This window comes from Euprymna scolopes, chromosome 30 (genome assembly GCF_053919585.1).
Source record: "Euprymna scolopes isolate OS-2025 chromosome 30, ASM5391958v1, whole genome shotgun sequence".
Classification (NCBI taxonomy): domain Eukaryota; kingdom Metazoa; phylum Mollusca; class Cephalopoda; order Sepiida; family Sepiolidae; genus Euprymna; species Euprymna scolopes.
Genome location: NC_136511.1, coordinates 10,936,069 through 10,954,303, shown reverse-complemented (window position 1 = coordinate 10,954,303; position 18,235 = coordinate 10,936,069). Strand labels below are relative to the sequence as shown.

At 33.6% G+C, this 18,235-nt stretch overlaps 1 protein-coding gene across 6 annotated transcripts in view; it reads left to right on the top strand.

Moving 5' to 3' along the window:
• LOC145254652 (inositol 1,4,5-trisphosphate-gated calcium channel ITPR3-like) overlaps window positions 1-18,235 on the top strand; it is a 1,190,449-nt gene that overhangs the window by 960,981 nt on the left and 211,233 nt on the right. For 3 of the 6 annotated variants that reach the window (XM_080113293.1, XM_080113290.1, XM_080113289.1), the window contains exon 47: window positions 5,928-5,957. The exons of the other annotated variants lie outside the window; for them this stretch is intronic. In XM_080113293.1, coding sequence (XP_079969419.1) covers window positions 5,928-5,957 — 30 coding nt within the window. The remainder of the gene's footprint in view (window positions 1-5,927; window positions 5,958-18,235) is intronic. 6 annotated transcript variants of the gene reach the window in all.

Genomic DNA, 18,235 nt, shown 5'->3' with positions numbered 1-18,235 from the left:
GTGAGTAAATGAAGTAGTTATATATAAATAAATATATATAACTACTTCATTTATAAAGTAGTTATATATATATATATTATTATGTATAAATATATATATAAATATATATATATAACTACTTCATTTACTCACATAAAATTAATATACGAAAGTAGACATTTATGCGTAAACTTTAAGTATTACCTTCAAAAGTGCTCAATACGTAGGTAGAGCTAGTTAGTAAGTTATAAAATATATATGGCGATTAAGCTACGCAGAATATTCCGCGTTTCATCCACGCTAGGATTCTTCAGGCTTATGCGAGAATTTTGTGGTTGTCTCGCGTTTTTATGTACCCAACTTCTATTGGGTTTTTAGTTAGCCAATCAGCTTTCTAGTATTCATCACTTCCTAATCAGCCAATGAGCAGGCACTTACAGGACACAGGCGCAGTTGACCTCCGGTTGACCCGTTCCGTTGTGTATGCTATGTAGCGTAGATATCTAGTGTCTTGACCTGTTTTAAATCTAGGCTAATGTTTTTCTTATATGTTAGTTTTTATATATATATATATAAACTATATATGTATGTATATGATAGTTTATGTATATGGATGTGTATTTATTTTTGTTTATTTTCTATTGTTATTGTTAGTTTTAAAATTATTTTGTATCTCTATCCTAAAGTAAATTTTATCCTGTAGGTAAGAAATAGCGAAAAATCAAATGTTAAAAACAAATCTTGGCAAGAAATTTCTAGATCTCATCGAAAAGCACTTTCCCGCAACCAATCCCTTACACAAAATGTTCAATAAAAATACCATAAAATTATCCTATAGCTGCTGCGAAAATTTAGAGATGATAATTGAAGTACATAATAACAAAATATTAAATAAAACAATGAAAACAACAACAAAATAAACAATAAAAATGTGGACATCATGACAAAAATAAAACTAACACAGAATATACATATGTAACTAGCAGAAATAATAATAATAATGATATTAATAAAATAATAATAATAACAATATCAATAAAATAATAATAATAATAACAATATTAATAAAATAATAATAATAATAACAATATTAATAAAATAATAATAATAATAATAATAAAATAATAATAGTAAAATAATAATAATAGTAATAATAATAGTAATAATAACAATATTAATAATAATAATAGTAATAATAATAACAATAATAATAATAATAACAATAAAAATAACAATAATAATAACAATAATAATAACAATAATAATAATAATATTAATAATAACAATAATAATAATAAAATAATAATAATAATAGTAATAATAATAACAATAATAATAACAATATTAATAATATAATAATAATAATAATAATAAAATAATAATAATAATAATAGTAATAATAGTAATAATAATAATAATAATAATAATAATAATAATAATAATAATAATAATAATAATAATAATAATAATAATTATCATAATAATAAACCAACTCCGGACAACAACAAGCATACTAGAAAAAAATAACAAACAAGATAAATGCAACTGTACATACCGCACATTTTGCCCACTTCAAAATAAATGTCTTACTAAAAGCATAGTTTACCAGGCCACAATATTCGCGAAAGAAACCCCGAATAACAAGAAATATTACGTAGGTATGACTTCCTTAGATTTCAAAACTCGATATTATGACCACAAAAGTACATTCAATAATAAAAAAAAACACAGTATGAAAACAACTCTAGCAAACAAATATTGGGAACTGAAGGAAAGCGGACGTTCGCCGGTAGTCTAATGGAAAAGATTAAGAAAAGCAAACACATGTAGAGACCTAGACGATCCATGTAGATTATGCCTTCATGAAAAATTTGCTCTAGGATAGAGATACAAAATAAACTAACAATAACAATAGAAAATAAACAAAAGAGAAAAATAAATAAATAAACATGCATATACATAAACTATCATATATATATATATATATATATACATGCATATATATATATGCATATATATGTGAAAATATATATACATGCATATATATATATAGCAAAAAACGGAGCTTTTTGTGATGTCGGAATAGGAAAAACTGGGCCTATTTTCCAATGCCAAAACCGATACCTAAAATTATCTTTTTTATTTTATTTTTGTTTAAGAAACATCTTGCACTCCTTGTAGTAATAATAAAATACTAAATTGATTTAAACTACCAGTAAGACTACCAATCCCTAGATCACCCCCCCCCACAAGTGTGATTTAGGTTTGAGAAAATATTTAACACATTTAAGATGTGTTTTTACGGTAATAAGGACAAAATGTCATTTTTTATAGTTAAATATTTAGAGATTTATGAGGAATGGGAATCGCTACTTGTATCGGAATCGGGAAAATATTAGAATCATCCCATCACTAATATATATATATATATATATATATATATATATATATATATATATATATGCATATGTATATATAAGTACATTCAATAATAAAAAAACACAGTATAAAAACAACTCTAGCAAACAAATACTGGGAACTGAAGGAAAGCGGACGTTCGCCGGTAGTATAATGGAAAATAGTAAGACAAGCAAACACACATAGAGACCTTATTAATTACCATTTCTACTATATACATCTATATATATATATATATATATATATATATATATATATATATATATATATATATATAACGTGATTTTCCTGTATATATATATACATATACATAAGTGAGTATATAACTTCCGGCTTCCAAATCGTAAACTGTTACGACCAATTCAGTACTGCCTCGGGATTTTCCGCCGATATCTTGGATAGATTGTATAAATAATTCTTTATACGTACCAATAATGGGTAATAATGTGTAAGTCACGTGGAGGCGAGAAACGCACATATAGACGCGAAGATGTCATACAATTTTATTAATAGATGAAGAAAACAAAAATCGTAAAAAGCTCGACAAGTATTAAGCTAAACCTTTAGAAAGATTAGTGACTATAATACTGCATCGTAGTACATGGTGTACTAATCTGGTGTTGTCCGAGAGAAATGTTTGGAGAGAAATAATTCAAAGTAGAGTTAGGTCTAAAATTACAAAACACATGTTTTCATTTCTTTAGTTTACTCTTCAGCCTTTAATTCCATAAAAACTTGATCAAGTGTAAAAGTACAGAATAGTTAACAAGTTATGAATTCGTAAACAAAACTAAAGCAAAAATTATTTTAAACAAACGCAGTTAAACAAACATCTCTACTAATCTGTATATTTTTGACGTGTAAAAGATGTTTGTAATTATATATATACACATATATATATATATATGTATATATGTATATATATATATATATACATATATATGTATATGAAATGTATGTGCATGTATATATATATGAAATTTATATATTTATATACGTATCGCATATTATGTATGTAGATATATATATATACACATATATATATATAAATGTATATCATATCTATGTAGATATATGTATTTATATATACATATATTTACATATATATATAATATTATGTATTTAGATATGTATATATATATATGTGTGTGTGTGTCATATTATGTATGTAGGTATATATGTGTGTATATATATGGCATATTGTGTATATATGTATATATACACATGATATATAAATGAATTTATATATGTATATAAATTTATATATATATATATTATGTACATATATACACAATTTGCCTACTATATATATACATACATGATATAACACACACACATATATATATACGTACATCGTATATATATATGTATATACGTATATATATATACATGTCATAGATGTCATTTTATATATATATATATATATATATATATATATATATATATATATATATATATATATATATGCATCTTACATTATCTCGGCATTGTTTACAGTCGTCCTGGACTTCTTCTTGTCACTTACCTCAAACAGTGCCGATTCAGATGAAGTATGGTTAGAACTGCGCAACCCTTATCTGACAATTACACGCGCAACTGCCCCTACACGGGCCATCCTTTATGTTTCAAGACTGAATCGAGGCATCAATGTACGTATATATATGACACGTTATGTATGCATGTATTTATATATATATATATATATATATATATATATATATATGTATGTCATATTATTAATGTATATATACCCGTATATATAAATGTATATACTATATATAGACAAATATATAAGATAAATTGATATGCTATATATAGAAGAATATATAAGATATACGCATATGTATCGCTTATATATATATATATATATATATATATATATATATATATATATATATATATATGTGTGTGCCATATTATGTGTATATATAATACTAGCGGGCGGAATATACGTTTAAATATAATATTTGAATTTGTCTAGAATTTGTATATATTAATATAGAATCGTGATTTAAAAAGTAAAAAAAAGTATTTGGGTGCAATCAGCTACATTCGAACCCGAAACTAGCATTCAAAGCTGGTGACATTACTACTATACCAACATGACACGCATATTGCATGCATTTGAAAATATGGAGATATACGGATATACAGACATATTGAGATTTATAAATAACACTAGCATGGGAGGGTTGCTTTGCCCGGTCGTAAAATACGCTTAAATATATGATATTTTCATTTGTCCAGATTTCGTATATATTATTATAGAGACTTCATTTCAAAAGTAAAAAAAAAAAACGTCCACGGAAAGAAACTACTGGAATAGGAAACTGTCTTACAATAAGGTATTAAAACAGCGAATTGATAGACCTCTACACTAACGAGTTTAACGAGCTGCAACAAAGGAAGCAGAGAATATATTAGACACTTCTGGTGAACACATGCAATAATAGTATTTGTGTTTTATGTGTAAATAAATAAATGACGTAAAGAAAGAAGCAAAGAAAAATATTAAACTAGTATCGGTGGGAGCATGAAAAAGTAAAAAAGATTACTTTAAAAAAAAGTATAATGTAAATAAATAAAAGGAAACGATTGAAGTTGTATCAACGTTGATGACAGAAAAGGAGAGTAGGGGAGTGGTTAAAATAAATAACAGACGTAAATAAAGAAAGGAAAACACTTAAGTAATATCACCAACAGCGTAAGGGAAGGAGAGTAAAACCGTGCCGTTAATAAATAAATGACGTAAATAAAGAAGAAATGGAGAAGACTAAAGTAGAATCGGTGGTAGCATATTAAAACGAGAGAGTAAGTGGATTGCTTTAAAAAATAAATGGCGCACTGTAAGAGAATAAGGTAAATAAATAAATTACCTAAATAAAGAAGAAATATAAAGGACTGAAGTAGCATCGGCGCCAGCATAGAGGTAAGTAAGGTAAGATAACACAAATAAAAAAATGACGTAAATAAAGAAGAAAAACTTTAAAGTTACACATTGAAAATGGCACCATATACTTTAAGCCTGAGGGAAGGGGTACACGGGATTTCGTATTCACTACTGGATAATAACAATCAAATATTCAGTTGGTGCAAAAATAATGTTGTTTTTTGATATGAAGGTCAAAAAACGACATTATTTTTGCACCAACCTAATAAAACGCAGCTTATAATTAGTGGATACATTTTATACAACGCTTCACCAAACCTAAAAAAAAAAAAAATGATGGATTGTGACGTAAGCAGCATTATTTAACGTGAGACCGTGTACAACGTTGAGCCTTCTAATCAAGTCATTTCAGCTGCTGCTAAACGAAGGCGAACTGTTTGCCATTACAAGGTCCCTTGATAGAAAAAAGTACCATGTTTAAGGGACCAGAGAAACTTCCAATGGTCCCTTTTTTAAATGTATCAAACATAATCATTTTGAAAATAAACAAAATTCATTTTTTAATGTTTTATTTTTTTTATTTTCTTTTATTTCTTTACCTACTCTTTCTTCTCTTATGAATATATTTTCGGTTTCCTAGGGCGAAACCTTGAGTGACGAATCGTTCCAGGTATGTAGTGCACAGCATAGAACTCAACAAAATCATAATTTTTTCAACAAAGATCTCACACATAAGTATATAATAATAGGTAACCAAAATAACAATCCTGCCAACCCTTTCTTAATAACTCCCAACCATAATAATGGCTATTAAAGACATTGCAGTTGGCCGCTACCTTCTTCTGCCTGCTAATTTATCTCCATTTCCTCTTCCGTCTAGCCTGCTGCCGGCATGATTCTTTGCACCCTTTCTCTTGGCTAATATTTCCTTTGATTGGTTTGGATTCTTTCTAATATATTTTGGACGATTGCTCTTAATTTGATTTTTGCAATAATAAAATGTATTTGCCATGTCTTTCGAGGATGCATCATTTCTGATCGCATTCAAAGATTTCCTTCCCCCCCCCCATCTTTTTCGACTCTTCCTCTCCTTCTCCATTTTTATTTTTGTATTACTTCTTTTTTTTCTTTCTTTTCTGATTTTCTCTCTTTTTCTTTCTCTGGTCGTCTTTCTCTTTCTTCTGTATTCTTCGTCTCATTGTTTTATTATTATTAATCATTTTTCACTTCTTCCCCTTCTTTCCATTCGCCTTCCTCGTCTTCTTTCTTTCTTTCTTTCAGTTCTCCTGTTTCCCCTTCCCCATTTATCTTCTCTGTCATCTACTTTCTCTTCTCTAACATTTTCTTATTATTCTTATTTCACTTTCTCTACTTAGTCATCTAATTCTTATTCGTCTTTCGTTTGATTTTGTATTTTTTCTAATTAATAATAATAATAATAATTATTATTATTATTATTATTATTATTATTATTATTATTATTATTATTATTATTATTGGCTCTCAAGGAGCTTTCACACAGCTCATCAAAGATATCATTGAATACAGTCTGTGGTGACAACAAGTATCCCCAGATTCTCCAGTACTTTCCACCTCTTTCGATACCATTTGCAAATAAATTTGCATTATCGCAACAGCTGCTTGTCATTGATTTCTCGTTGGCAGTGCTCATTGGTCTTTACTGGAATTTGAGTGGAAATAAGCCTCCCCAAGGTCCCAGCTCTATTCATAGAGTGGAGGTCTGTGCTCACTCCTCGGTCTCTCCTTCCTCCTTGACTACTTGGCTATTCGGTCTCACTCTTTTGGGGGGGGCAGTGATGTGGTAATGGGAGATGTGGGTAGGGGTAGAGAACTTATAGATATACAGTTTCGATGTTCTTGGTTCGATGTAGCGCTTCATGTTTTGCCTCTGTAGCAGTTTTTTTCGATCAGCGCTTGTGGTTCGTGTGTGTTAGACGCCACATTTAATGGTTTTCCTTAATATTTCTGCTGTTTTCATTATTGTTGTTCGTTGTATTTTTTCAGTCATTCCTCTGATTCCAATTTCTCCCATTCTCTTTCAAAGTTTTTCGGGATTATCATTATTATTATTATTATTATTATTATTATTATTATTATTATTATTATTATTATTATTGTTATTGTTATTATCATTATTGTTATTATTATTATTATTATTGCTGTTATTATTGTTATTATTATTGTTGTTATTATTATTATTATTATTATTATTATTATTGTTATCATTATTATTATCATCATCCTTATCATTATTATTATTATTATTATTATTATTATCATTATTATTATTATTATTATTATTATTATTATTATTATTATTATCATTATTATTATTATTATTATTATTATTATTATTGTACTTTCTCGTTCCCCCTTTTTCTTCTTCCCTCTCTACTTCTTCATTTCCTCCGTGTTGTGAGTTGGACATTAAAGCAATTACAATAATACAACTAAAACTCTGGAACTACTTAGTTACTCCTAAGTTTCAATCAGAGAAGTTGTTTATAAAGATTAGGGATGGCAAGGGTCAGCGTACCGACCTTTGAACCTAGATGTTACCTTTAGATGAGAATCGTCTGGTCATCTTAAATAGTAATACCGTAAGAATTAATTTCAATGGGAAAACCTTCTTACCAGATCTTGTGAGAGACCTTGAATATATCAAGTGCTTCTGCCCTATCTCCACGTGCCTTATTCGGTGTACGGGGTATGCATTCACGAATGAAAGTTAATAATGCGCAGTGGAACAAGTTTGCTTAAATCCATACTATTAATCAGAAAGTTTAACATTTCAAGATGGTGGAATATTGCTAGATTGATTAAGGATTCAAAAATGTTAGTGAGGAGCGGGAAGATATGTATGAGGCGATCGGTCGAGGCACTTTTTATAGACCTTAAAGAGAACAGTGGTTATTTCGGCAGAGCCTTTCTTTATACGAGTATATCAAGAATAAGATCTGGTTCAGATGCTTCCAATGTGTTATTTTTATGAAATCCGGGATGTGGGAAAAGGCGATGATCAGATCTTTTTAGTGCGTTTTGGTGGGAAATATTCAACCTTTTTCCTATGTTAGTAATGTGTGATTAACTCACTCCTTTAGTTTAATATGCTATCGTATTCATACTTTAAAATTCTCTACTAAACAGGTTACATTCTTTGACTAAAAATATTTCAACAAATTTGTTTGATTTATAAATTCTTATTTTGAAAATTAATGTTTGTGATTATAAAAACTGTTAACGAAAAATTCTACTCACTATTTTCTTCTTGTTGCTATTCTTTTTCTGGAAAACTGTTACCTTCTATACAATATTATTTATATCACGATTACCTTCTAATGAATAACTAAAATATAAAAAATACGAGACCTTCAGTTTGCTTACAATTATACTCTCAATGCCACCACGGAGTAAAACATGCAAGATATTGTTGATCGTTTTTCTGAGGCACGCGACAATTTCGACTTGATTATCAACATGAAAAAGACTGACATAATGTACCAGCCTCCATTTTAAAAACGATATATTGAGTACGAGATACCTATTTGTGGAACCAACATAAACGTTGTTCACTTACTTGGGCAGTGCCGATTTAGGGGCAGTAGGTATAGACGAGGAAGTCGACTGCAGGATAGTCCAGGCTAACGCTGCCTTTGGTCTACAAACCCCTGCATGCGAGCGAAGAGCGGCATTACACATAAAGGATGAAGTCGACTACAGAATGCCCAAGGCTAGCGCTTCACTGTGTAGGAGTGCAGATGAATTTAGCTGCAAACTAAACTTCAAATATGCAGTTATTATAGTTACCATCCTCATATACCCCTCCGAGATATGAACCGTATATGCTAGACATTGTAAGATACTTAACCATTTCCACATCACCTGCCTCCGTATATTGATGAAAATAAAGTGGTAGAACAAGATACTAAATTGTAGCAAAGTTAAGATTCCCGTCAGCACATACTATGCTGTAACAGTGTCGGGTTTCTTGGGCGGGTCATAATATACTGCATCTCATACTCAAGATTACCAAAACAACTTCTTTACGGTGAGTTGGTCAAACGTAAAATGACAGCAGTTAATAGCGAAAATGTTTCAATGACAGCTTGAAGGTGTCCCTCAAATATTTCGGTTTGTATTACGACTCGTTGAAAAATTTAGCCGAAAACAGATGATCCTAACGTACGACATGCCACAAAACAGATTATCCTAACGTACGACATGCCACAAAACAGATGCTCCTAACGTACGACATGCCACAAAACAGATGATCCTAACGTACGACATGCCACAAAACAGATGATCCTAACGTACGACATGCCACAAAACAGATGATCGTAACGTACGACATGCCACGAAACAGATGATCCTAACGTACGACATGCCATAAAAACAGATGATCGTAACGAACGACATGCCACAAAACAGATGATCCTAACGTACGACATGCCACAAAACAGATGATCGTAACGTACGACATGCCACAAAACAGATGATCCTAACGTACGACATGCCACAAAACAGATGATCCTAACGTACGACATACCACAAAACAGATGATCCTAACGTACGACATGCCACAAAACAGATGATCCTAACGTACGACATGCCACAAAACAGATGATCCTAACGTACGACATGCCACAAAACAGATGATCCTAACGTACGACATGCCACAAAACAGATGATCGTAACGTACGACATGCCACGAAACAGATGATCCTAACGTACGACATGCCATAAAAACAGATGATCCTAACGTACGACATGCCACAAAACAGATGATCCTAACGTACGACATGCCACAAAACAGATGATCGTAACGTACGACATGCCACAAAACAGATGATCCTAACGTACGACATGCCACAAAACAGATGATCCTAACGTACGACATACCACAAAACAGATGATCCTAACGTACGACATGCCACAAAACAGATGATCCTAACGTACGACATACCACAAAACAGATGATCCTAACGTACGACATGCCACAAAACAGATGATCCTAACGTACGACATGCCACAAAACAGATGGTCCTAACGTACGACATGCCACAAAACAGATGATCCTAACATACGACATGCCACAAAACAGATGATCCTAACGTACGACATGCCACAAAACAGATGATCCTTACGTAAGACATGCCACGAAACAGATGATCCTAACGTACGACATGCCACAAAACAGATGATCCTAACGTACAACATGCAACAAAACAGATGATCCTAACGTACGACATGCCACAAAATAGATGATCCTAACGTACGGCATGCCACAAAACAGATGATCCTTACGTACTACATGCCACAAAACAGATGATCCTAACGTACGACATGCCACAAAACAGATGATCCTAACGTACGACATGCCACAAAACAGATGATCCTAACATAAGACATGCCACAAAACAGATGATCCTAACGTACGACATGCCACAAAACAGATGATCCTAACGTACGACATGCCACAAAAAAGTCATGATTGCGGAATATGCACACATTTAACAACACGTGATGAAACTTACTATTCGAGAAAAAAAAGGAGGGCAGTCAGCGCCTCTGCTACAGAAACATCCCTACATGCGGAAGATGCTTCAGAGCTTGGATAGAACTGGCGGGCCTTGTCCGGGCCCAGAAAACACCTACATTAATACAATCATCTTCGGAAGCGACGAACAAACATGTTCTTCACCATCTAACGAGCAATTATTTCTTATCGTGCAACTTTATTTGTTGATGTTGATTAACATTAACTAATGATTTTTCTATTTATCGTTTTAATGTCATATCATTGTTAATATTACGATTACTAATTATCTGGATTAATTTTATATTTTCTATTATATTTTTGTAAATGTTATTATGAGCAACATGCATTATTTAAAAGGAAATACAGTTGGAAAGTCATTTATCGCTCACCTCGGGATGATGTGACACAAGGGTTGAAAAGTGGGATTGAAGGGCCAATGTCCTTGACGGACAACACTCTAGCTTGTTAAAAAAATGTCTGTGCATTCGCTGATAAGGGGTGGCTCAGGCAATTAGCAATAAACTATCCGTTTCTTAAAGCCTGTAAGGGTGGATTTCCTAGAGCTGCACACGACCAGCAACAAGGGACAAACATTTCAAAATGGCCTAAACTCTGTTGACTTTGGGTCCGAGGGAAAAATCTATGGCTGGAACTTGGAGAATTAGAACAAAACAATATGTTTTTCTTTAACTACTCATTTACGACATACCTGCGTTGAAGACAAATATTTAATATTTAATAGAAATTAGAGGCATTTTAACTACCTTAACTATTGATTGCTATAATTGTAGTCGCTATTCTGGGTATTAAAATAAAATAAAGTACGTAACCGAATTGAATTAACCCGGGTTTAATTAAATGGCCTGGATTTTAATCTCAAATGTAGAAGCCGTCGTTCGCTTTTGGTCCGGTTACGAACCTTACTGTATGTCAATAATAAAGATGGCGACTACGATTACCGTAATCCCAACAAATATTTTATTGTACCTATTTACAATGCCTCCCCATGGGACAAAGTTAGACGCCAGGGCCGTTTTTTAACGTGGAGAAAAGGTACAAAAATAAAAAAATTGTCTCGGTCGTGAAGGACTGCTCCTTCACCGAAAGAGAACAAGAAAAGGAAGTGCAGCATCTGAAGAACAGATACTACACTTTGATGTATTTATTTGCTCCCCCACTGAGCAAATTAGGCACAAGGCCGATTTTTAAAGTGAGGAGTGAAGGGGAAATGGGGACCAACTCCCCGGGGAGTAGGATGATGACAATTGGTATGAAGGGTTGCCCCTACATTGACCAAGGTCTTATATGTGGGGTCGCCCCCACATATGGTCTTTGCTTGCAGTATCTGCCGGAACAGATGGTATTTATTTGCTCCCCCACCGAGCAAATTAGGCACAAGGCCAATTTTTAATGTGAGGAGTGAAGGGAGGGGGAAGGGAAAAGGGGACCAGCTCCCGAGAGGTGGGAAATGGGAGCTGGTTAATGGTCAGGCATGTGGGGTTGCCCCCACATCTGGTCTTTGCTAGTCATAGCTAGTCATAGCTTGCAGTATCTGCCGGAACAGATGGTATTTATTTGCTCCCTCACCTAGCAAATTAGGCACAAGGCCGATTTTTAATGTGAGGAGTGAAGGGGAAATGGGGACCAACTCCCCGGGGAGTAGGGGAGCTGGATAGTGACAACTGGCATGAAGGGTCGCCCCTACATTGACCAAGGTCCTATATGTGGAGTTGCCCCCACATATGGTCTTTGCTTGCAGTATCTGCCGGAACAGATTGTATTTATTTGCTTCCCCACTGAGCAAATTAAGCACAAGGCCGTTTTTAATGTGGAGAGAGAGGGAGGGGGAGGGAAAAGGGGACCAGCTCCCGAGAGGTGGGAAATGGGAGCTGGATAGTAACTGTTGGTATGAAGGGTTGCCCCTACATTGACCAAGGTCTGATATGTGGGGTTACCCCCACATATGGTCTTTGCTTGTAGTATCTGCCGGAACAGATGGTATTTATTTGCTCCCCCACCGAGCAAATTAGGCACAAGGCCGATTTTTAATGTGAGGAGTGAAGGGAGGGGGAAGGGAAAAAGGGGACCAGCTCCCGAGAGGTGGGAAATGGGAGCTGGTTAAAGGTCAGGCATGTGGGGTTGCCCCCACATCTGGTCTTTGCTAGTCATAGCTTGCAGTATCTGCCGGAACAGATGGTATTTATTTGCTCCCCCACTGAGCAAATTAGGCACAAGGCCGATTTTTAATGTGAGGAGTGAAGGGGAAATGGGGACCAACTCCCCGGGGAGTAGGGGAGTTGGATAATGACAATTGGTATGAAGGGTTGCCCCTACATTGACCAAGGTCTTATATGTGAGGTTGCCCACACATATGGTCTTTGCTTGCAGTATCTGCCGGAACAGATGGTATTTATTTGCTCCCCCACCGAGCAAATTAGGCACAAGGCCGATTTTTAATGTGAGGAGGGAAGGGAGGGGGAAGGGAAAAAGGGGGACCAGCTCCCGAGAGGTGGGAAATGGGAGCTGGTTAATGGTCAGGCATGTGGGGTTGCCCCCACATCTGGTCTTTGCTAGTCATAGCTAGTCATAGCTTGCAGTATCTGCCGGAACAGATGGTATTTATTTGCTCCCCCACTGAGCAAATTAGGCACAAGGCCGTTTTTAATGTGAGGTAAAAACCAGCTCCCCTAAAAGGGGTCACTCTGGTTACCAAAAATAATAATTGTCCCAGTATAGAGGGTTTCCCCTCCATTGACTGGTACAAATTATCTTAAGTGCAGCATCTGCCGGAACAGATTGTATTTATTTGCTCCCCCACCGAGCAAATTAGGCACAAGGCCAATTTTTAATGTGAGGAGTCAAGGGAGGGGGAAGGGAAAAAAGGAGACCAGCTCCCGAGAGGAGGGAAATGGGAGCTGGTTAAGGGTCAAACATGTGGGGTTGCCCCCACATCTGGTCTTTGCTAGTCATAGCTAGTCCTAGCTAGTCATAGCTTGCAGTATCTGCCGGAACAGATACTACACTTTGATCTTGACCAAAAGGCCAAGTTTTTTTTATTGTGGTTAAACTGCTTCCAACTTCTATAAAATAGCATATCATTTTGTTAAGTTAGGAATGAGTAAGGCAAAAGCATATTATATTTTGACAATTGTTTTCATCTTGATTGTTGGCTTTACAACGTTTTGCTTCATATAACCTCCAACTTTCTTCAGGTACAGGCTGGCCCAGAAGTAGTAACCTATTTTAAAACTTGAATAAGTTTAACAATAGGTCACTACTATTGGATCCTCCCCCTGTACATCTTATCAGATTTGGGAATAGTTCTATTATTCAGACTTTACAACATAACCTTTTATTTCATCAACGGAGGGAGCAAGTTTTCGTTTCGTCGTTAATATTACTTTACAATTGGATTTTATCAAGTACTTTATCCACTACGCCACGGGCCCTTTGCAGTAAGAAATATTCTAGAGTTCCACAAAATACACCAGAAGAACACACTGTAGAGATCCCTAAATATAAAAGATCTTTCTACTCCAGTAGTTTCTTCCCCAGAACCGCTTGACTCTGGAATTCCATTCCAGGTGACTGCTTCCCCAACTGTACTGACATGCAGAAGTTCAAGTGCAACGTGAACCAACATCTTGCTGCCCAAATCCCTACATAGTACCCCAGTAGTTGTTGCCCCTGATAGTAGCCCCCTACACCAAAGTGGCAATGTGCCTTGTTTGGGGTGAAAATGTAATTTAAAAAAAAAGAAGATTGGAGGTTACATCGGCCGAAACGTTGTAGAAATAACACTCAAGATGAGAATAGTAGTCCGAATAATCCAAATAATACAAATTATCAATCCTTGTCTAAAAAATTCAGAAACACAAAAATGCACAGTTTTTAATTATTTTCTTAACTGTATTTCTTTTAAAATAATTTATGTTGGGAATAGTAACGTTTATCTTTTTAATGTTTTAATAAAATTTTGAATTTAATTTTTTTTTAACTGAATGCATTTTTATCATACGATATATTTGTTAATGATAATAATACTAAGTGTCGGTCTTAATTTAATATTTTTAATTCAATTTTAATCAGTGTTTCATTACATTTGTTTAACAGGAAACTATCATGATTAGTGTTATAGTCTTCCAGAAAACTATCATGATAAGTGTTATAGTCTTCCAGAAAACTATCATGATTAGTGTTATAGTCTTCCAGAAAACTATCATGATTAGTGTTATAGTCTTCCAGAAAACTATCATGATTAGTGTTATGCTCTTCCAGAAAACTATCATGATTAGTGTTATAGTCTTCCAGAAAACTATCATGATTAGTGTTATAGTCTTCCAGAAAACTATCATTATTAGTGTTATAGTCTTCCAGAAAACTACCATGATTAGTGTTATGGTCTTCCTGAAAACTATCATGATTAGTGTTATAGTCTTCCAGAAAACTATCATGATTAGTGTTATAGTCTTCTAGAAAACTATCATGATTAGTGTTATAGTCTTCCAGAAAACTATCATGATTAGTGTTATAGTCTTCCAGAAAACTATCATGATTAGTGTTATAGTCTTCCAGAAAACTATCATGATTAGTGTTATGGTCTTCCAGAAAACTATCATGATTAGTGTTATGGTCTTCCAGAAAACTATCATGATTAGTGTTATAGTCTTCCAGAAAGCTATCATGATAAGTGTTATAGTCTTCCAGAAAACTATCATGATTAGTGTTATAGTCTTCCAGAAAACTATCATGATTAGTGTTATAGTCTTCCAGAAAACTATCATGATTAGTGTTATAGTCTTCCAGAAAACTATCATGATTAGTGTTATAGTCTTCCAGAAAACTATCATGATTAGTGTTATAGTCTTCCAGAAAACTATCATGATTAGTGTTATGGTCTTCCAGAAAACTATCATGATTAGTGTTATACTCTTCCAGAAAACTATCATGATTAGTGTTATAGTCTTCCAGAAAACTATCACGATTAGTGTTATAGTCTTCCAGAAAACTATCATGATTAGTGTTATAGTCTTCCAGAAAACTATCATGATTAGTGTTATAGTCTTCCAGAAAACTATCATGATTAGTGTTATAGTCTTCCAGAAAACTATCATGATTAGTGTTATAGTCTTCCAGAAAACTATCATGATTAGTGTTATAGTCTTCCAGAAAACTATCATGATAAGTGTTATAGTCTTCCAGAAAACTATCATGATTAGTGTTATAGTCTTCCAGAAAACTATCATGATTAGTGTTATAGTCTTCCAGAAAACTATCATGATTAGTGTTATAGTCTTCCAGAAAACTATTATGATTAGTGTTATAGTCTTCCAGAAAACTATCATGATTAGTGTTATAGTCTTCCAGAAAACTATCATGATTAGTGTTATAGTCTTCCAGAAAACTATCATGATTAGTGTTATAGTCTTCCAGAAAACTATCATGATTAGTGTTATAGTCTTCCAGAAAACTATCATGATTAGTGTTATAGTCTTCCAGAAAACTATCATGATTAGTGTTATAGTCTTCCAAAAAACTATCATGATTAGTGTTATAGTCTTCCAGAAAACTATCATGATTAGTGTTATGGTCTTCCAGAAAACTATCATGATTAGTGTTATAGTCTTCCAGAAAACTATCATGATTAGTGTTATAGTCTTCCAGAAAACTATCATGATTAGTGTTATAGTCTTCCAGAAAACTATCATGATTAGTGTTATGGTCTTCCAGAAAACTATCATGATTAGTGTTATGGTCTTCCAGAAAACTATCATGATTTGTGTTATAGTCTTCCAGAAAACTATCATGATTAGTGTTATAGTCTTCCAGAAAACTATCATGATTAGTGTTTTAGTCTTCCAGAAAACTATCATGATTAGTGTTATGGTCTTCCAGAAAACTATCATTATTAGTGTTATAGTCTTCCAGAAAACTATCATGATTAGTGTTATAGTCTTCCAGAAAACTATTATGATTAGTGTTATACAGACTCCATTATTAGTGTAATACAACTTTTGTGCTTACTATACCTTGTAAGGTGCAATGTGCAGTTGTCTGTTTTATTTAATTAGAAACCTAAGAAAATTTAGTTAAAATATATTTTTTATATATTGGCCTGTTTATACATAAATAAGTGAAGCATGCATGCCCCCCCCGTGAGTGCACAGTGAATGAGACATAAAAATGTTCAACATTTGACCTCCCCCCCCCCCATTTAGCCACAAAAGTCCCCAGGGAACGTCAAATCCTAGTGAAAATGAACAAACGGTGCAGTTTTAGGCCTTAACATATGCAAATATAAATTTGAGTTCTGCGCTATGCAAAAAAAAAAAAAAAGAAATGACTAAGTCCATCATTTGCTCCACCTCCATTAAGCCTCAAAAGTCCCCAAGGCTTTAAAAAATTTAAATTTGAGTTCCGCACCATGCAAAACTGCTAAACAGAAAATTTGGAACAAATATGGTAAAATAGTCTCAAAACTGAAGTGTTTTTATTGGCCCTAAAAGAGGCCCTGGGGCACACCCAAGAGTTATTGCGAAGTATAGACAAACAAAATTATATAGAAATCAGTTAGTTACAACTTTTTCGAATATTTTATAAAAATTCAAGCCATCGATTTTTTTTAATAAGCACAAAAGTGTTGATTTTAGCTATTTTAACCCGAAAGGCACCCCAGAGGGACAACCGGAGTTTTCCCGGAAAATCCGTTCTGTTACCTTTTTACTCATATCATGTTTAATGTTTGTGCAAAATTTCAAAAAATTCCAAGGCATAGTTATTAATAAAAGTGCGAACAGACGAACGCACGGACGAGCGGACAAGGGTGAATTTACAGGTCGACCCTCCTTTTGTCGGGGGACCAAACAGTCTTTTAATTAAATAACATTATGATTCAGTTTTGTATATTCAAAATGGTTTGTTTATACAAAATATTTTTTTTCAATTTTCCAATTTATTAATGTTTACAATTTCGTCATATAAAACAGAACTCCACATTCCTTTCGACGCAGAGGTTCAAGATAGCTAAATCAAAATTTCCAACACGTGTGGCAATATGAAGTGGGATGTTTCATTTCACCTGACTCCGGGTTGGAATAAACATTTCCGACCCTATTACTTCACTGTCCTCCCCTTACCGCAGCGCCGCCCACCCCCAAAAAACTCTTGAACAATACCAAGATGGCATGAACGAGATTATTCTTCGGTTGCAACACTGCTAGGTTGGATTTTATCGGAGTGGTCACGTCGCTTGCGGTGGTATAAAAAGATTATAATAAGGAATGCTTAAAATATGTTGATTGTTTACATTAAAATATGCTGATTTTTTTCTTGCTCTGTGTTACACTGAACTCTCTTACTTTAGATTTCATTCAAGGGCCCTTCAAACC